We start from the raw sequence: 22,029 nt of genomic DNA, 5'->3' as shown, positions 1-22,029 counted from the left end.
CGAAGGATGATGCATACAAATTAGCCAGAAAAAGCAGCATACCGGAGGACTGGGAGAAATTCAGAGACCAGCAGAGGAGGACAAAGGGCTTAATTAGGAAAGGGAAAAATGGATTATGAAAGAAAACTGGCAGGGAACATAAAAACTGACTGCAAAAGTTTTTATAGATATGTGAAAAGAAAGAGATTAGTTAAAACAAATGTAGGTCCCTTGCAGTCAGAAACAGGTGAGTTGATCATGGGGAACAAGGATATGGCGGACCAATTGAATAACTACTTTGGTTCCGTCTTCACAAAGGAAGACATAAATAATCTGCCGGAAATAGCAGGGGACCGCGGGTCAAAGGAGTTGGAGGAATTGAGTGAAATCCAGGATAGTCGGGAAGTGGTGTTGGGTAAATTGAATGGATTAAAGGCCGATAAATCACCAGTGCCAGATAGGCTGCATCCCAGAGTACTTAAGGAAGTAGCTCCAGAAATAGTGGATGCAATAGTAATAATCTTTCAAAACTCTTTAGATTCTGGAGTAGTTCCTGAGGATTGGCGGGTAGCAAACGTAACCCCACTTTTTTTAAGAAGGGAGGGAGATAGAAAACGGGGAATTACAGACCAGTTAGTCTAACATCGGTAGTGGGGAAACTGCTAGATTCAGTTATTAAAGATGGGATAGCAGCACATTTGGAAAGTGGTGAAATCTTTGGACAAAGTCAGCATGGATTTACGAAAGGTAAATCATGTCTGACGAATCTTATAGAATTTTTCGAGGATGTAACTAGTAGTGTGGATAGGGGAGAACCAGTGGATGTGGTGTATCTGGACTTCCAGAAGGCTTTCGACAAGGTCCCACATAAGAGATTAGTATACAAACTTAAAGCACTTAACTTAACGGCATTGGGGGTTCAGTATTGATGTGGATAGAGAACTGGCTGGCAAACAGGAAGCAAAGAGTAGGAGTAAATGGGTCCTTTTCACAATGGCAGGCAGTGACTAGTGGGGTACCACAAGGCTCAGTGCTGGGACCCCAGCTATTTACAATATATATTAATGATCTGGATAAGGGAATTGAAGGCAATATCTCCAGGTTTGCGGATGACACTAAGCTGGGGGGCAGTGTGTTAGCTGTGAGGAGGATGCTAGGAGGCTGCAAGGTGACTTGGATAGGCTGGGTGAGTGGGCAAATGCATGGCAGATGCAGTACAATGTGGATAAATGTGAGGTTATCCATTTTGGTGGCAAAAAAGGGAAAGCAGACTATTATCTAAATGGTGGCCGATTGGGAAAGGGGGAGATGCAGCGAGACTTGGGTGTCATGGTACACCAGTCATTGAAGGTAGGCATGCAGGTGCAGCAGGCAGTAAAGAAAGCGAATGGTATGTTGGCTTTCATAGCAAAAGGATTTGAGTATAAGAGCAGAGAGGTTCTACTGCAGTTGTACAGGGTCTTGCTGAGACCACACCTGGAGTATTGCGTACAGTTTTGGTCTCCAAATCTAAGGAAGGACATTATTGCCATAGAGGGAGTGTAGAGAAGGTTCACCAGACTGATTCTTGGGATGTCAGGACTGTCTTATGAAGAAAGACTGGATAGACATAGAAACATCTTTAGGTGCAGGAGTAGGCCATTCGGCCCTTCGAGCCTGCACCGCCATTCAATATGATCATGGCTGATCATCCAACTCAGATCCCGGACCTGCCTTGGTTTATACTTGGTTTATACTCTCTAGAATTTAGGAGATTGAGAGGGGATCTTATAGAAACTTACAAGATTCTTAAGGGGTTGGACAGGCTAGATGCAGGAAGATTGGTCCCGATGTTGGGGAAGTCCAGGACAAGGGGTCACAGCTTAAGGATAAGGGGGAAATCCTTTAAAACCGAGATGAGAAGAACTTTTTTTACACAGAGAGTGGTGAATCTCTGGAACTCTCTGCCACAGAGAGTAGTTGAGGCCACAGTTCATTGGCTATATTTAAGAGGTAGTTAGATGTGGCCCTTGTGGCTAAGGGGATCAGAGGGTATGGAGAGAAGGCAGGTACGGGATACTGAGTTGGATGATCAGCCATGATCATATTGAATGGCGGTGCAGGCTCGAAGGGCCGAATGGCCTACTCCTGAACCTATTTTCTATGTTTCTATGATCACAATGAATGGCGGTGCTGGCTCGAAGGGCCGAATGGCCTCCTCCTGAACCTATTTTCTATGTTTCTATGTTCCTATATACAAATGCATTATGACAATTCTCAAGTGCCTTGAGAATATATTGCAACTAATTAGGAAAATTATCCGAAACAGGTTTTATGGCTCGTGTCAGGTCCAAATCACATAAAGAGATCTCTGTCGGGTGATTGTAATGTTAAAATTGCACTGCTTTCAGCAATTTTTTACACCTTTTCTTTCCAAGCAGTTTATTGTTTTCATAATATGAATCAACATCCACAATGTTTGTAATATGTGATAATTGCTAGAATGTTAAAAGGGTGATCTAAGGCATTAAAATAAGCTTCAAGTCATCCATGCCATCTGTTAAACATCATTTACACTCTTCAGAAAACAACATTTGTCCTTCCTACAGACTTACCATCTTTTTTTCAGTTTCACCATTTTTGCAGTTGGGTTATGTTATCAGCAAATTATTTGTTGCCACCTTGACACAACTCTCTGAATTCTGAAGACATTTTCATATGACTATGATTCAAACGTGAATTGCTTTAAATCATAGAATCATACAGCACAAAAATGGGCCACGTTGTCCATGATCTTGTTGCCTATCTAGGCTAATTCTATTTGCTAGCATTAGGCCTATATCCCTCCATGCCCTTCCTATCAAAGTACCTGTCTGAATGCCTATTCAATATTGTTATTGTATCTGTCTCTACCACCTGCACTGGCAGCTTGTTCAAGATAACCATCATATCCTTGAAAAACCTGACCCTCAGTTCTTTGTTTTATAATTCACCTCATCTTAACTCTGTGGCTTCTAGATCTAGACATCCCCAGCCTTAAAGAAAGTCTCAATCTGTTCTATCTATGGCCATCAAAATATTATAAACCTCTTTTGGGTCACTCCCAGCTTCCTACATTCCATTGAGAATAAACCTGGCCTATCCAATCTGTCTTTATAACTACAACCCTCCAATTTCCTGGTGAATCTCTTCTGCACTGTCTATTACTACCAATCATTCTTATAATATGGCAAACAAAACAGTACTCCATGTGTGGTCTAAAAAGTGTTCTATATGACTGAAACATGACATCCAAACTCTTAAACTTAATGCCTCGGCCTATGATGACAAGCACAGCAAATACCTTCTTCACTACTCTATCCATCTCCATTGCCATTTTGTTAGTGAATAATAGACTTGCACCACAAAGTCCCTATGTACATCAACACCCCTAAGCTCCCTGACATTTACTCTATCTGCCCTATCAGAATTTGACCTCCAAAGGTGCATGACCTCATTTGCCTGAATTAAATTCTACCTACCACTGCTCCACCAACATTTCTGCTAATCAATATACCACTATACCTTCAGACCTTTACCTCCAAAGACGTGGAGGTTTGCAGGTTAATTGGCTTGGTATAAATGTAAATTGTCCCTAGTGTGTGTAGGATAGTGCTAGAGTGCGTTGGACGGCACAGACTTGGTGGGCCGAAGGGTCTGTTTCCACTCTGTATCTCTAAACTAAACTAAACAAATGTCTTTGTTTTCTACAACTCCACCAAATTTTGTGTCATCTACAGATTTACTAATCTAAGTCATTTGTACAAAAAAACAAGTGGCACAGCGCCAATCCCTGCAGTACACTACTCAACGCAGACTTCCAGAAAGAAAATGACCTTTCCACCACCACTATTTGGCCAGATGTCACTATGCTAATTTTGGATCCAGTTTGCCAACATGCTTCAGATTCCTTGCATCTTAACTGTCTGGAACAGCCAAACATGCAGGACCTTTTGAAAAATCTTACTGAAGTTCACATTCCCATAAACCACATCTGCCTTCATCAAGTCTGTTTCCATGTTGCACCTTTCAATTCAATTTCAATCAATTTTCATGAAAAAACTCAGCCAAATTTGTGAGACAAAATTTCCCCTATATAAAACCATATTTTATATGGACTTCTAATCCAGTGAAATTCTGTGAAAGACAGAGAAATTCAGAAGGGTCTCAATCTAAAACATCACCTGCCTATGTTCTCAGAGATTCTGCCTGACACACCGAGTTACTCCAGTATTTGTGTCCTTTTTCAGTTCCTAATTAACTCCTGCCTTTACAAGTAAACATGAACTGTGGACTTCAGGATGTTTTTCAACGGCTTCCGTACCACTGATGTAAGGTTCACAGACCTGTACATGTAGAGAAAAACAAAATAAACATTTCAGGTCAACAGGTAGATCTGACGCACCAATTTCCAATGGACCATGTGGCCTTTTTCCAAAATCTCAGTACAAGATGAAAATTTGGAAACTTGTCACATGCACCAAGTGTGTCGTTCCCCGGAAAATACACGTTGAAACATCGAAACATAGAAAATAGGTGCAGGAGTAGGGCCATTCGGCCCTTCGAGCCTGCACCGCCATTTAATATGATCATGGCTGATCATCCAACTCAGTATCCTGTACCTGCCTTCTCTCCATACCCCCTGATCCCTTTATCCACAGGGGCCACATCTAACTCCCTCTTAAATATAGCCAATGAACTGGCCTCAACTACCCTCTGTGGCAGAGAATTCCAGAGATCCACCACTCTCTGTGTGAAAAATGTTTTTCTCATCTCGGTCCTAAAATATTTCCCCCTTATCCTTAAACTGTGACCCTTTGTTCTGGATTTCCCCAACATTGGGAACAATCTTCCTGCATCTAGCCTGTCCAACCCCTTAAGAATTTTGTAAGTTTCTATAAGATCCCCCCCTCAATCTTCTAAATACTAGCGAGTACAAGCCGAGTCTATCCAGTCTTTCTTCATATGAAAGTCCTGACGTCCCAGGAATCAGTCTGGTGCACCTTCTCTGCACTCCCTCTATGGCAAGAATGTCTTTCCTCAGATTAGGAGACCAAAACTGTATGCAATACTCCAGGTGTGGTCTCACCAAGACCCTGTACAACTCCAGTAGAAGCCAATGCAATTCACTATTATCTTAATCTACACGGGCAGCTAAAAATACTCCTGAGTTCTCACTGTTCAGGTAACCCTCAATCTTAAGGAATGATGATAGGTTTATTCAACCTCACACAATAATAATAATATACTTTATTACGGACTCAAGGTCCAGACAAGGGGCAACATTACATTAAAAATGTATTGCATATCAAATATCACAAATATATATAAAATCATGGTATCTTCTATGTACATTTAAAACTCTGGCCCCATCCGACCGACTGCCGACCGGCGCCCTTCCTGCCTTTTGATTCGTGCCCGATACTCGCAGATGTCCAATCGGAATGGCCGATGCTCGCAGATGTCCAATCGGAATGGATTCATTTGCATGTACGGCTGCCGGCTGCATTTCTTCCTTTGATTCATTGCCACGCCCAATCCAGACGTTCAATCTCCAAGATATTTTCCATTTCGGTAGAGATTTCGCTTTTCTTTCTAAGTATCCGCTCCTCATTTCATTTCGTCGTGTTGAAGTACACGTTTTTAATCAAATCCTTCTTCCCCCCCCCCCCCACCCATGCCCAAGTATTTCAAAAATAAACAGGCTTCTCCATTTACATGCCAGCTTCCAACACACTTCGAAACAAAGTTGCAAGACAGGAACACTGAACTTTTCACTGCTGCAGCAGGCAGGGGAGGTGCCATTGGATTTTTTTTTAAAGAGGCAGGGCAGTGCTGGAATCTTACTTTGAGAACGGCTTCAGTTCCATTGGAGGAGACGGGTGCATGGTGGAATATTGGGTTGGGGGATCACACCATTGGGATTACACCTTGGTCTAGTATCACATAAAAACATCATAATTTATATATTTTTTAAACCTACAATACTTAAGTTAAAAATCCAGATTAAAAGATGATCAATGTCCTACAACAAGACAACGATACCAGTGTCTCCACAGCTGGGATTCGTAGCGTGTAGTACTAACCCTTATGTTTGTCAAGGCCACAATAAGCACATTTTTAGAGTCATTTATCCTGCAAATTAATTTATACGTGTGGTGTCTTAGGATAGCTTCTAAAGTACTGTCTCCTGCAGCCACAAACATATTTCTGGCACTACACCATCTAGGTCGCCTTAGCAGTGTTCTCATGGCATCGTTATATGCCACCTTTAGTCTCTGCATACTTGTCTTTCCATAGTTCGACCACAATACAATAGACAGCACTGTACATCTCAGAATGAAGACCAGGCTTTTAATGTTTCATTTTTCTCACATCCTCACTTTACTTAACCATATCAGATCTCACATCGCATTTAACAAATAAATGCACTAAATATTGCTGAACTGGTGAAACTGATATTAATAACAACGTCAAGTTGTAGTATTAAATATATTCAACGGAAATAGAGAACTTTGCACAATATAGGAACAAACAGGAAAGTGAAGTTGAAGATCTAATCAGCCGATTTAAACAGACTTTCAGCATGGAAATAGCCCCTTCGGCCCACTGAATCTTCACCAACCAGTCATCACCCTGTGCATTAACACCATCCTGCACACTACAGATGATTTACAATTTTTACCGAAACCAATTAACATACCAAACCTGTACATGTTCGGAGGGTTGGAGGAAACCGGAGCAGCCAGAGAAAACCCACACGGTCACAGGGAGAAGGTACAGCCTCCATATAGACAGCACCCATACTCAGGATCGAACCTGGGTTTCTGACACTGTACTTTTGTATTGTTGTATTGTATTGTATTCAATTTATCGTTATTATCTCATATTAGAGACAACGAAATGGATTTTCCTTACAGTCAAGTAACATAAAAATAAATAATAAATAAATAAAACATATTTTTAAAAAAGCACAAACACAGAAGTCCACGACACATAACCTCACAGTGGCACCAAAGTTGAGGAAGGTACCATAGTCCAGCCAGCCTCCTCACCGATCTTCCCAGATGTTCACCCATGGTCGGGGCCTCCCGAGCACCCGCAGTCGCCGCCACGGGCGGCCCGATGCTCAGGCCCTCACGCTGGGATGATGGAACCCCGACGCCGAACCCCGACGGAGAACATCCTCAGCAGCCCGGACATCCAGATCAGTCACCTCCCACCGGAGTCCGCGGCTCCTGAGTCCACAGGCCGAGCCGAGCGAAGTCGCAGGACTCCGCGATGTTGATCAGCGCCACCCGCGTTGGGAGCTCCACGAACCACAGCTCCGCGATGTCGGTGCAACAGGCCCAGCACTCCAGGGCTCCAAACGGCGAGCCCCGGTAAGGCAGCAGCTCTACCACTATGCCACTGTGCCATCTTGTGATATGCTATTAAACAGCGTAATTGCCTTGAGCTGGAACACCAAAATTACTCCAACTTGTTGCTTAAGTTCTCATGGAAGGCTGATTTACTAAATTAACAGGTTCCAAATACCAAATGTCTATTTTTTAATACAAGGCATAAAAAGCCACTGAAATCGGTTTATTTATTGACCAACTACCCAACATATAAACACCTCTGTTTTCTATGAATATTCTTAAGAGACAGCTCATCATTAAAGTTAAAAGTTTTCACTTTGCAATGCAAGGAAAATAAATCCTATTTATACTAGTAAGTAAATACATATTCAAGCTATATTTTGACATTTTATTCATAAATGTATTCTTACTGCACTGCCTTAGCTCACTTTGATTAATAGTTCTTTGCAATACTACAGTGCTTAATAGGCTATCATTTGTTATATCATTCCAAAGCAGATTATTAGCTTTTGATTACTTCAATTAGGATGATCCACATAATCAATTTCCTCATGACAAGAAGCTTTATTTTCACTATGGAAAATCATTTTGTACGAGGTTACTCTTGGGGAAAATCTATTTGATTATCATATTTCAAGCTCACATATAATGTAATTAATTCTGCTTAAAAAGCTGTCCACTTGAGAACAGGAAACTGCAGTCAAGGAGATGCATAAGCACAGTGATGTGAGCTAAGGATATAATTGTGTTGGGACAGTACAGCATTGTACCACGAATCATAATGAAAATACCCAATGCAGGACTGATCTAACAAGCCAAGTGCCAAATTAATCTCTAATATGTTCTGAATCTATTAGCCTCCACAACAGGATATGACACATTTGCTTTTACACATCATGGTGAGACGGTTCCAAATAGTCCACCAAAATTTTGACTGAATGTCAAAAATATCCATCTATTTTCAGTTGAAGGGCAGAATCGGACTCAATCCCCTCAAAATATTCCATCATTTTTTTTATTTGATTTGAGAATTAAGGGACAGAAGTTTAGGGGCAACATGAGGAGGAACTTCTTTACTCAGAAATAGGTAGCTGTGTGGAATGAGCTTCCAGAGGAAGTGGTGAAGGCAGGTTCGTTTTTATCATTTAAAAATAAATTGGATAAGTATATGGACGGGAAAGGAATGGAGGGTTATGGTCTGAGTGCAGGTAGTTGGGACTAGGTGAGAGTAAGTGTTCGGCACGGACTAGAAGTGCCAAGTTGGCCTGTTTCCGTGCTGTAATTGTTATATGTTATATGGTTATTAACATTTAGATATCATACAATTAGTCATAGATATATTGTCACAGAATTTTTGCTTTCTATTACAGAGTTTGAGTGGAACTTGGCAAATCAGCACAAAATATTAGGGGATCCACAAATTAGGCACAAGGCACTCACATTCATGTCTTCTGCAGTCGTTTACATCGGTTCAAGATTAAATTTAGCTTAATTATCCATTGCCTACAAAAATAGTCCCATCACAGACAAAAAAGCGGAAAATTCGACAAACCACTCTAGTTTGTTCATTTCCAGACCTTTAGACCTGTTGTATAAGACACTAAATGCTGTGGTCTCTGGAGATGCAGCATCTCTGGAGAAGATGGATGGGCAATGTTTCAGTTCAGAACCCCTCTTCAGACATCTACATTTCTATGTATCTACACTTTAGACCCATTTTATTTAACATTCACCTCAATAACCTGTCTGCAGAACAGGCTTGTGTAGACTTTCAGGGAAGGGAAAAGGAATGCCTGTGATTCTGTGGAAAAGGCTATGAAACATCCCAGAATCAAAACATCATATATTTTCCTTTCATAGATTCTGCCTGAGCTAGTCGGCATTTTCAGCATTTTTTTCTTTCTGATTTCACCATCAGCAGTCTTTCGAATTTCATTTCAATTTATAGTGCTTTAAGTAATCTGGCTATGTGTAGCTGACCTAATGGCAAATCATATTTATTAAACCTAATGTAAAAACGCATTTGATTGATACAAACTAATATGTTTACATTTCCTCTCAATTTATCTGCACATGCAGGAATGCTTTTGTGGAACATCTGTCATTATTCCAGAGCTAGAAGGAGCTCTCTTTGTAAAGGAAGATGGTAAAAAGTCATGGAAGCGTCGATACTTTCTCCTCCGAGCTTCTGGAATTTATTATGTTCCAAAAGGGAAAACTAAGGTCAGGAAATATAAAATTATGCATTTACTAACTGAAAATTCTTGAATGCTAAAGTCAAGTACTGCCTAATCAAATACCCGAACCCATCCCCCCGCAAATTGCTTGGGCATATTGTGGAATAGGGCAGGATTCCCAGTGAGAACTCTCATGGCAAATTAGGCTGCAAGGAGACCTATTAACAAGGGATCGTCAGAGGTGTTTGCACTCCCCCTAGTGGCTGTAACATATCATGTAGCCAGTCAAAATATATCCATTAGCCCACCAAGGATAAGAGCTCCTCCTGGAATTCAGGGGAAATAGGTAGATAATAGGTAAATGAGTTTCTCTCTCTATATTTCCATGACATTGCAATTATTGCCGAGTCCAGTGAGCGGGTGGAGCGGTGGTGGAGCGCTGCTGCTGCTGCTGCTGCTGCTGCTGATTCGGAGGCTGCAACTGCAGGTCTGGCGGACGGCGGCACCGGGAGCCCGCGGGTCCCTGGAGGGAGACCGCTTTTCAGGGCTCCCGCAACGCGCCTTCTCCCGCCCGAGTTGCGGGGTCGAAGAGCTCCTGGAGCGGGGCCGCGGGACTCTGCGAGCGCCCGCCGGGGGCTCTAACATCAAGACCCGGTGTGCGACCTTGCATCACCCGGCGTGGCTTTAATGGCCGCGGGACAATTGCCATCGCCAGTCGGGGGGCTTTGACTTTGACTCTGTCATGGGGAGAGGGGGGGGGGGGGCAGGGGAGAGGGGAAAATTTTTTTTTGGCCTTCCATCACAGCAATGTGATGGATGTTTATGTAAAATGTAAATTATGTTGTGTCTGGGGTCTATTTGTTTGTAATGTATGGCTGCAGAAACGGCATTTCGTTTGGACCTCAAGGGGTCCAAATGACAATTAAATTGACTCTTGACTTGACTCTTGAATTATGTTCTAATTTTCCCACAGACATCTTGTGACCTGGTTTGTTTCATCCAGTTTGAGAATCTGAATATTTACTACGGAATGAATTATAAAGCAAAATACAAAGCACCAACTGACCATTGCTTTGTACTGAAGGTAAATCATGCCAAATACATTTAACATTTTAGATGCTTTTAATTTTCAATTTGTTGAGAATTATGTATGAAATTGCAAACTAAATCTGCTTTCAGATGTATGTCTAATTTAGGGAATCAGCTCATATTCACACATAATTATTTAGTTCAGAAAGATATCATGGGAACAGGCTCTTTGGCTAATCAGGTGCAAGGAAACCATCAATGACCCTTTCACACTAATTTTACTTCGGAGTCACATGAGTGACTACGTAAAGACCCCGTCCAGCACGCAAGCGCGACATAGCGTCTCACGCAGTGCACAGCGACGGACGGGAGTACGAGCTCTCCCGCAACAATTTGAAAACGGACCTTCAGGTAAGCAAATCTTACTCTGAGGACATGGTGTTTTCGAAACCCTGTTCTGCTTAATTTTTAAATAGGAATAGAACAGGGAAAACACCAAGGAAGGTCGTTCCCGTCGGGCTGCTATGGACCAGGAGGGTTCCAGCAGTGGGGGGCGCACAACGCTGCGGTCCACAGTCACCGACAGCATTCCAAGCCGAGCCCAGCGCCGCTAGCATAGCTCAAGGGAACATTGGCGACCAACCGCAGCGGGCTGGATGTAAGGCACAACGGAAGTCGGACCGGCCGGTTCACTCAGAAGAGCCCGGCACGGTAGACTCACCGCCCGAGAGCGGCTAAAGGAGACCGTTTCAAGCCTTATGGAAAGGCTCATGGAGCAAAAGTTCCAGCGAGACTTGCTCCGGGGGATGGGGCAAGCTCGCCAAGGGAGCACAAACACTCCCGCTCCATTACACTAACAAGCACTGGCCATCGCATCTCCCTCAACAGAGGGGAACGTTGGCGACCAGGGCTGGGCTGGTCAAGAAGAGGGGTCACTGGCTGAACAACATCGGGAGTATGCTTGGGGTACAGGACCAGGAAGAGCTGCTGGGTGTGGTGAACCGCTACGTGGCAACCCCACAAGCGGAACGCCCGTTATAGCCTAAACTGGCGGCCAGCTTACTACCTGTCCTTTAAACCTCTCCAAGACAGGTAGTCATTGAGGCGTTGGACTTTATCACGCCTCCCCAAAATTGCATTTGCTCAATCTGCTTGCCATTACAGGGGGTACATTGAGCAGGGTATTTAAACCCCAAAAAAAGCTTAAAATTGCAAAAAATGTAGATACCCCTGACGTCAGCTATCTGCTCATTCCATGGGCAGGGTTGGCATGCCAAAACACCCTGGCTCTACTGTGCAACACAGTATGTGATTGGTAACCTCCGGAAGGAGGTCATAAGACCTGCCCTCAACCTCAAAAATTTGCAGGACTGTGTAGAACGCTGACCTCAAAACCACAGATCCTGCTATTTAGCAAAGAATTACCAAATCAAGCCTAAAATCTGGACAAAAAATCCAAGGTATTTTGGCCTCATGAGGGCAGGACCTGGAATGAGCAAACCACGCAAAAACCCAGATGGCAGTACCTCCAGGCATCCACCAGTAGGCGTCTACTTCATGGTACTGGTGAAAGTTCGGGGCCTGCATACCGTCCCCGCAAGTCTTTCGGGACAGGGCCCAGAGCGGGTCCCATGGAAAATGCACCATCCCCCCAACAACACCACCCCGACAGACAAGGAACCAAAAACCGAAGAAATGAACACACCACTAAACAACAGTGGAGGTAGGTGGGTCTGGTTCCTACCACCACATAAAACCTGGTTTTGGAAGCATGAAGAACTATCACACTTGGTAGTTATATACCAAAAGGTATTCAAGGATAAAAATTGAATTTAAGAAAAACTTGCTATCAGTTCAGCATGCACCCCAAAGGGGTTTTACCCTCTCACTAAAAAGAAAACATGAGGGACAAGCTGAACTGGAGATGACATACAAAGGGGTCATAAAGAAGTCTAAATATGAACCTTTGGAATCCGTATTAAATTTACTAAAAAATCAAAAAAGATGGTGAATGTCGCACCATCATTGACTTAACCACATTGAATACTTTCGTCAGGTATACACACTTTAGGGAAAACATTTGTAACTGCCAAACAATGGATTACCTAAGGATACTTTATGGTAGGCGTTGACTTAAAAGATGCATACTATTGAGTACCCATTCATAAAGATCATCGGAGATACCTAAAACTTACCTGGATGGGGTAACTATGGCAGTATAAATTATTGACTAATGAACTAAATATGAGCCAAAACTGTTTTCCAAGATATTTAAACCAGCCCTGACACTATTAAGGAAACATATTATCATGGCATACCTCGATAATATTTACCAGCTGACAAAACCATGGAATTAGCTAATTCAGCAGCATTAGCTACTAAAAACGTATTTAGCCTGGGCTTTGTCATACAATCCAGATAAACCTACGTTGACACCATCCACAACTATGGACTACCTGGTATTCAATTAACTCAGTCCACATGTCTATAACGCTGCCAAAAGGAAAGCCAGCATAATTGGCACAAACCTGTAACAAATTAATGGTTAACAATCAACCAACCATTCGACAAAGTGGCAAGAGTAATTGGGAAATTAGTAGCAGCATTACCAGCTACTTAACTTGGACCTTTCCGTTAGAGCAAAGGTGCTAGCGTTTAAACAAAATAACCCATATCCAGAACAGGTGGTAGATGGACTAATCTAGAGTCATCACCACTACAGACACTGGACATAAAACCTAGTTGGAAATGTTGGGTGCGTTCTATGGGTTAAAAGCATATTGTTCAATAGTGCACCATTTTGCATGTTCGTTTACAATTTGACAATATCACAGTAGTGGCCTATACTAACCACATGGGCGGAATAAAATCGATATCATGTGACAATTTGATCAACACAATCTGGTAATGATGTGTCGTCAAACATATTTGGCTATCAGCAACTTACCTACCAGGTAATGCTGTGGCAGACATGTTAATACAAAGTATTTGCTGAAATTACAAAGCAATATGGAACACCAGATATCGAATTCTTTGCATCCCGACTGAATCACCACGTACCGATGTATGTCGCTAGGGAACCAGACCTTGAGGCAGCGGCGATGGATACATTCTCGCTGAACTGGGGGGGGAGCTAATCTCTAAGTTCCCCCCCCCCCTTTTCTGCCTCATCAGTCAGGTGCTACGCAAAATACAGATGAACTTTGCTTCGGACTTTTGGTAGTACCCGACTGGCCTACGCAGCCATGGTTCCCAGTGATCCTTGACTGGGTCTCCTCAGATCCTGGTGAACTTCTACCGCTGCACCATCGATAGCATCCTTACCAACTGCATCACAGTATGGTATGGCAACTGCTCTGTCTCCGACCGGAAGGCATTGCAGAGGGTGGTGAAAATTGCCCAACGCATCACCGATTCCTCGCTCCCCTCCATTGAGTCTGTCCAAAGCAAGCGCTGTCTGCGGAGGGCGCTCAGCATCGCCAAGGACTGCTCTCACCCCAACCATGGACTGTTTACCCTCCTACCATCCGGGAGGCGCTACAGGTCTCTCCGTTGCCGAACCAGCAGGTCGAGGAACAGCTTCTTTCCGGCGGCTGTCACTCTACTAAACAACGTACCTCGGTGACTGCCAATCACCACCCCCCCCCGGAAACTTATTATTTTTTTATTCAAATCGTTTGCTATGTCGCTCTTCAAGGGAGATGCTAAATGCATTTTGTTGTCTCTGTTGTCTCTGCACTGTAATCTGAATCTGAGGGTCATTGAAACCCATGACTATTCCCCACGGACCAGATCTACTGATCCACCCTGTATCAGGCGAAAGTCACCCATGCCATGACAAAATAAGCCTACTGGGTTGCAGATTCCAAAAAAGACCTTTTGATGGACCTGGGATTGTCAAATAGGACCATGAACACGATGACAGCATCTCACCGACTTCCACCAAGAAACAATATCTCTCCAGTATAAGAAAATGGGAAACATACTGCTCGAGAACAGAGACAACCTACTAATCAACCACCATACCTATGTACCGGAGTTCCTGGCCAGCCTTCACCACGATGAAGGTCTGAACTATAGCACTATCAAATGTGCTAGAAGTGCACTGTCAGCCTATCTAAGACAGGCACCAAGGGAAACAGGCCATAGGTCTCGTCCACTGGTGGCCAAATTAATGAGAGGTACCTTCTATTCAAAACCCCTAGACCTAGATATACCAAGATCTGGGATGTCAGCGTTGTCCTGACATACCTAAAGGATGGCCACCAGCCAGATCCCTTACTCTGAAAACAGCTACCCTGTATACGGCCATGTTGATGGCTTAGCCTCAGCATAGGGTCCAGTCGTTTTACCTACTCAGACTGGACAATCTAATCATAACATCAGACCAAATAACATTCACCATTCAGGAGCTGGTAAAACAAAGCAGACCAGGAACTTCAGGACTCATTATGGAATTCCGGGCGTACTCACCTGACGACCGTTACATGTCATGACTCACCTTCTACAATGTATCAACACAATTTAAAGTTCCCGAGGGAGACGACAAGCACGATGGGTCAGCCACAAAAATGCCACTGGGTCAGGGTACCGAGTCAAACCATCTCTAAATGGCTCAAACAAGTTTATTCGTCACATACACATACGAGATGTGCAGTGAAATGAAAAGTGGCAATGCTCGCGGACTTTGTGCCAAAAGACAAACAAACAAACGACATACAGAATGGAACAGAATCACATATTCTTTTACATATTGAATATTGTGGGCGGAAGGAAAAAGGGGGGAAAAAAACAGCAAACTCTACCAGTTGCACCACTGTGGATATATACGATATATCCAATAAGATATTTCTTGATTGGAATATGGAAGAGTGACCCCTTGTCCAGTATTCTTCATCTATAAATGGCATAATTCAGAAATAGTGATTGGCAAGTATCGGCGTTTGCTTCAGATTCACGTTGCCAATAAAGGTGTACAGCTATCCCATGCTTTAATATTCCAAGGTTTCATTAACATAGGATTTATGTTTCTCCTACCGAATCTGTGTGTAATGGCCAAAGTTTCATTTAATGGACATTGTGCTTTATATATGCTATTCATATGCTATAATATTTGGAATGCAATGGGTATTCAGTGGGAATGCAACAGTGAATGACCTTCAGCATGATGTTATATATTTATTTCAATTCATTTATCTTTTAAGTCAATGCCAATTGAATTGCATTACCTTAAAAAGACCCATGCCATCAATCCAGCCACCTGAGATGTCACCTACTTAAGTTTTACAACAAGCTGAAAAATCTTTGTGCCATCTATTGTAATGCTCAATGCAAGGTGACTTCGTTCTTCACTGATTCACAAACACCATGGTGTAGGACAGTGAATTATTTGCTTGTTTATTTCAGGCAAGATCGATATCATGTGGAGGCTTTTTTTTGTTGCAGAAATCTAGAGATATTAAATCTGCTCCCTTCTTCATAACAGAAGTAATATCATAAGATTACATTATCCAGGAAGGATTTTATTCCAATATCTATGTATCCAGTTATGAGGAAGAAATAAAATCATGCTCCCACCTCATTTTTCAAATCTAAACAATATAAGCACATTTAAAATTAACATTTAATCTATAATTGTTACTTGACATCCATGTATTCAGGAGTGTGACAGAAAACTCTGCTTACCTGGATGAGTCAATTTCCTAACAGTGCCCAAGATTCTGAATGCCATCCATGGGAAAGCATCGCACTTGACAGGCACTCTATCCACCAACCTAAACTTTCAGTCCGTGTACTGCATTTCAAGTCAAGTCAAGTTTATTCGTCACATACACATACACATGTGCAGTGAAATGAAAAGTGGCAATGCTCGCGGACTTTGTGCAGAAAGACAAACAAACAAACTACAAACAGAATGGAACAGAATCACATAATCTTTTACATATTAAATATTGTGGGCGGAAGGAAAAAGGAAAAACAACAGCAATTTAAAAAAAAAACAGTAGAGTGGTACAGTAAAAGTTAGTCCCTGGTGAGATAGGAGTTTACAGTCCTAATGGCCTCTGGGAAGAAACTACTTCTCAACCTCTCCGTTCTCACAGCATGGCAACGGAGGCGTTTGCCTCAATGTAGCAGCTGGAACAGTCCGTGCAGGGATGGAAGGGGTCTCCCATGATTTTATTGGCTCTGGAGTTGCACCTCCTGATGTATAGTTCCTGCAGGGGGGCGAGTGAAGTTCCCATAGTGCGTTCGGCCGAACGCACTACACTCTGCAGAGCCTTCTTGTTCTGGGCAGAGCAATTCCCAAACCAGATGGTAATATTTCCGGACAAGATGCTTTCCACCGCCGCTGAGTAGAAGCACTGGAGGATCCTCGGATACACTCTGAATTTCCTCAATTGCCTGAGGTGGTAAAGGCACTGCCTTGCCTTACTCACCAGTGCTGCGGCATTTAATTGCATAGGTTACTCAAATCTATCTCCCAAACCTACAATCTCTCCCACCAAGAAGGACAGGCACACCAGGTGCATGACAGCATCACTTGCAGGTTCCCTTCCACTGTCCACCATCCTAACTTGGAATAGTTCTAAATGAAAACACTTCATCATCACTGGGTCTTCATTCTGGTACTACCATTGTTACGAAAGGACTCAACAGCTCAAAGAGCAGGATTAATGCCCTGGATCTATTTAAGAGAATATGAAACAAATATCACTGACCAAACAATAGAAAAAGCAATTGAAATAAGTATATAGTAAACCCAACAATAATGAGGAAGTACTTTCACCAGAAACACTGCAGCGGTTCAACAAATTAGTTCACTACCCATTCTGAAGCACATTTAATGAAGGCAAAAAAAAAGTTGGTTTTGAAATTGTTGTCTCTTGTGGTAAATTAATTTTAAGGACACGTGCGCGTTATCTGAAACAAAAGTCAGTGTAAAATTGAATAGCTCAACATAGAAACATAGAAACATAGAAATTAGGTGCAGGAGTAGGCCATTCGGCCCTTCGAGCCTGCACCGCCATTCAATATGATCATGGCTGATCATCCAACTCAGTATCCCGTACCTGCTTTCTCTCCATACCCTCTGATCCCCTTAGCCACAAGGGCCACATCTAACTCCCTCTTAAATATAACCAATGAACTGGCCTCGACTACCCTCTGCGGCAGAGAGTTCCAGAGATTCACCACTCTCTGTGTAAAAAAAGTTCTTCTCATCTCGGTTTTAAAGGATTGCCCACTTATCCTTAAGCCGTGACCCCTTGTCATGGACTTCCCCAACATCGGGAGCAATCTTCCTGCATCTAGCCTGTCCAACCCCTTAAGAATTTTGTAAGTTTCTATAAGATCCCCTCTCAATCTCCTAAATTCTAGAGAGTATAAGCCGAGTCTATCCAGTCTTTCTTCATAAGACAGTCCTGACATCCCAGGAATCAGTCTGGTGAACCTTATCTGCACTCCCTCTATGGCAATTCTAGCTCTTCATCCAAACCCATTCATAAGTAAGTTTTATTTTCCACCTTCCTCTTTAACTTTGCCAAATTTAGCAGGGCATTATTTATGTAAACAATAACCAAATAATAAATAGATTGCATTATCAGATTGCTCACTAACAACAAAACCAATTCCCAGACATTTAAATGCAAGATCCTGCAGTTGATTGTATTTTACATTTAAAACACCAGAAATGATGTCTGATTTTGACAATATATATAATGTGCTAGCATCCCCAGATTCAAAAGGAATCACAATACATCAAGTACCTGTGCTGTGATAATGCTTGGAGTCTACAACAGTGGGTAACTGGAATACGAATCGGAAAGGTGAGTGAAAATGGGATTGTTGAAACTCTTAATAAAATATGGTAATGAGAACAGAGACACAAACGTTCCTCCAGCCATTTTTTTTTGCTGTAGTAATGAGTGCTGGTTAGTAATCAGTCGACCCTCATTAGAAAACAGATCTTACAAACTTTTTCACTTGATTTTGTCTGTAACCTTTCTCTAAAAATGTATATCATATAGCACGGAAAGAGGCCCTTTGGCCCAACTCATCCATGTTGACCAATTTGCCTATCCCCACTGGCCTGCATTTAGTCCATATCTCTCTAAATCATTCCTATCTATGTACCTGTCCAACTCTTTTAAACTTGGTAATTGTACCCTCCTCTAACTCTTTACAGCCAGCTCTTTCCAAATACCCAACACCCTCAGGTCTCTTTTAAAGTTACCCCTTTAGATTTAGACTCCCCTCCCCTGGAAAACAAGACTTTGATCATCATCCTATCTATGCCCCTCATTATTTTATAAACTTCGGTGAAATCACCCCTCAACTTCCTATGCACCAGGGAAATAAAACCCCAGTCTATCTATTGTTCCCGTATAACTCAAGCCCTCCAGTCACAAGGACATCTTTGTGAATCTGCATCCTGCATCCTGCATCCTTTCCAGCTTAATTACATCCTTCCTATGGCTATTCATCCAGATGTGCTAATAGTCCAAGTACAGCCTCATCAACGTTTGATACAGCTGTAAACTGATATCCCAACCGTTGGGATAATTGTTCTTCTTTATTTTGCTTTATATGGGCTTCCACCTTCACCAAATTCTCTTGCTAAAAACACAATGAAAATCTGATCAGCAACTGTTAACCCTGGTTGAACGAACGCTGGTTTGTTATATTGATAGTGCACATACCTTGATATTTAAATAACAATATAAAACTGTATTTAAATAAACAGTATAAGTGTGCTTAATTGAATTCAATGAACCATAATTGAACCATTGGGCGGTCATGGTGGCGCAGTGGTAGAGTAGTTGTCTTGTATGAATGCAGTGAATGCAGTGAATGCAGCGCTGGACACCCGGGTTCGTTTGTACGTTCTCCCCGTGACTTGAGTGGGTTTTCAAAAGATCTTTCGTTTCCTCCCACACTCCAAATACGTACAGGTTTGTAGGTTAATTGGCTTGGTAAATGTAAAAATTGTCCCCAATGGGTGTAGGATAGTGTTAATTAAGTGGGACGACAGATGGCGCAATGGGCTAAGTGTTCGGCTGGCGATCGGAAGGTAGCTGGTTCGAATCCCGCTTGGAGTGCATACTGTCGTTGTGTCCTTGGGGCAAGACACTTCACCCACCTTTGCCTGTGTGTAAATGTAATGTAATTATGTGAAGCACTTTGGGGTCAATGCAAGTTGACTAAAAATGTGCTATATAAATAAGATTATTATATTATTATTATTATTATTATTATATTATTAATATGCGGGGATCGCTGGTCAGCCCAGACCCGGTTGGCCGAAGGGCCTGTTTCCGCGCTGTATCTCTAAACTAAACTAAAAAATGACCCCAGTTCTGTGTTCTCAGGGCCTTTCTTTGACATTAAAATGTAGGTGAATCAGATTGAATATTGGAAACGTATATTCCATTTTAGAACCAATCATAGCAGGAGTAAACCATTAATTAAAAAAATTGAGAGGCATGGATAGGGTTGACAGTCAAATCATTTTTCCCAGGATGGACATGTCACAGGCTAGAAGGCAGAGCTTTAAGACGAGATGGGCAACATTTAAAGGAGATGTGCAGGACAGATTTGTTAATATAGAGAGTAGTGGGTGCCTGAAACATGTGGTGGTGGAGACAGATACAATAGTGGGCATTTACGAGGCTTTCAGATATATGAATATGCAGGAAATGGAGGGATATGGATAGCATGCATGCAGAGAAGATTAGTTTAACCTGACATAATTTCATCAGAGACATTGCCAAAAGGCCTATTCCAGTGCTGTGCTGTTCTATGTTCTTTATTTCACAATACATGGAGGATAATGAGTTCTCTTTTCTGCCTTTAGTACAGTAAGACATTGTACGACAATTACAAAGTGGCATTACAAAAGGCTGGGCTGGCATCACGATGGGCGGATTTATCAAATGCCAAGCCTGTCGATACCACCAACACCACTCCAGGTACACAAGTGCTTCTATTTTCCTTCCAGACTACTTATACCCATGCTTCACCATTGAAGAAAATGGCAATGGAAGCTATTAAATTGTTTGGTGGCATTGAGGGCACATAATCTCGTATTTTATGTCGTCTCATCCATCAAACACATCAAATATTTCCCTGTTCAGGCGAGTTACAGCTTGCATTTGTATTGCATCTTGTTACATGCTTTGAATATTCTTAAATAACTCACTCCCAACAATTGCTTTTGCAAATTATAAACCGTATTTAATAAATATGTCACGATGAAACACATAAATAAAAATCCTTAAAAACTCCTACAAAAGCAGATTCGCTGGATCTAATATCAACTGGCAAGCCCAACATCTATTGTCTTTTCCTAACTCCCATGAGAAGGTGCCTTCTTAAACACCAGCATCGGATGAGGGAAGATCATATCATGGAATTTATAACATCAAGAGTTACACATAACACTCCCCTCGACTCCATTCAAGGACCCAAGCAGTTGTTCCAGGTGCGACAGAGGTTCACCTGTATCTACTCCAACCTCATCTATTGCATCCGCTGCTCTAGATGTCAGCTGATCTACACCAGTGAGACCAAGCGGAGGCTGGGCGATCGTTTCGCCGAACACCTCCGCTCAGTCCGCAAGAACCTACCTGACCTCCCAGTGGCTCAGCACTTCAACTCCCCCTCCCATTCCCCATCCGACCTCTCCGTCCTGGGTCTCCTCCATGGCCAGAGTGAGCAACACCGGAAATTGGAGGAACAGCACCTCATATTCCGCTTGGGGAGTCTGCATCCTGCGGGCATGAACATTGAATTCTCCCAATTTTGCTAGCCCTTGCTGTCTCCTCCCCTTCCTCAGCTTTTTCACAGCATTCATTGGAATTCTCACCACAGTGAATAATTTCCATTGTCACTTCTAGTTCATAAATTTCACTAATTCACCCTCTTTACCAAAGTAGCCAATATTGACTTGGATCTGAAATCAGTTACAGTTACAATTTAATTTGTATTGAATAAACCTGAAAGTGTACATTTGGTGAAATTACTACTGGCTGTTAAAACAAAGAATGGACCACAGAATAAATGCTTTAAAACAGGGAAAATATTTGAATATTGTCTTGTCTTCTTGCATGAATCTCCAGTTACAATAACACTGAGGATCAACGTTTCTGTGCACATATTGTGGGTGTCTAGCTTTTTATTGGTAACATTGATGAAATAATTGTCAAAGTAGCTTGTAGCTATTGATATAACAACTAAATAGCTTGTAGCTATTGATATAACAACTAAACATAGAAACATAGAAAATATGTGCAGGAGTAGGCCATTCGGCCCTTCGAGCCTGCACCGCCATTCAATATGATCATGGCTGATCATCCAACTCAGTATCCTGTACCTGCCTTCTCTCCATACCCCCTGATCCCTTAACCACAAGGGCCACATCTAACTCCCTCTTAAATATAGCCAATGAACTGGCCTCAACTACCTTC

General features: G+C 42.4%; 1 protein-coding gene across 3 annotated transcripts in view; it reads left to right on the top strand.

Annotated features, from left to right (window-relative positions):
* apbb1ip (amyloid beta (A4) precursor protein-binding, family B, member 1 interacting protein) overlaps positions 1-22,029 on the top strand; it is a 168,363-nt gene that overhangs the window by 132,882 nt on the left and 13,452 nt on the right. For all 3 annotated transcript variants that reach the window (XR_008725163.1, XM_055652177.1, XM_055652165.1), the window contains exons 9-12: positions 9,438-9,581; positions 10,509-10,619; positions 18,292-18,390; positions 20,418-20,532. Coding sequence is in view for 2 of the 3 variants with exons in the window: in XM_055652177.1 (XP_055508152.1) it covers positions 9,438-9,581; positions 10,509-10,619; positions 18,292-18,390; positions 20,418-20,532 (469 nt within the window). In the remaining variant the exon portion in view is untranslated. The remainder of the gene's footprint in view (positions 1-9,437; positions 9,582-10,508; positions 10,620-18,291; positions 18,391-20,417; positions 20,533-22,029) is intronic.

The sequence above is a fragment of the Leucoraja erinacea genome, chromosome 2 (assembly GCF_028641065.1).
Source record: "Leucoraja erinacea ecotype New England chromosome 2, Leri_hhj_1, whole genome shotgun sequence".
Taxonomy (NCBI): domain Eukaryota; kingdom Metazoa; phylum Chordata; class Chondrichthyes; order Rajiformes; family Rajidae; genus Leucoraja; species Leucoraja erinaceus.
The sequence above is the reverse complement of the archived record's forward strand: the minus strand, read 5'-3'. Positions and strand labels throughout refer to the sequence as shown.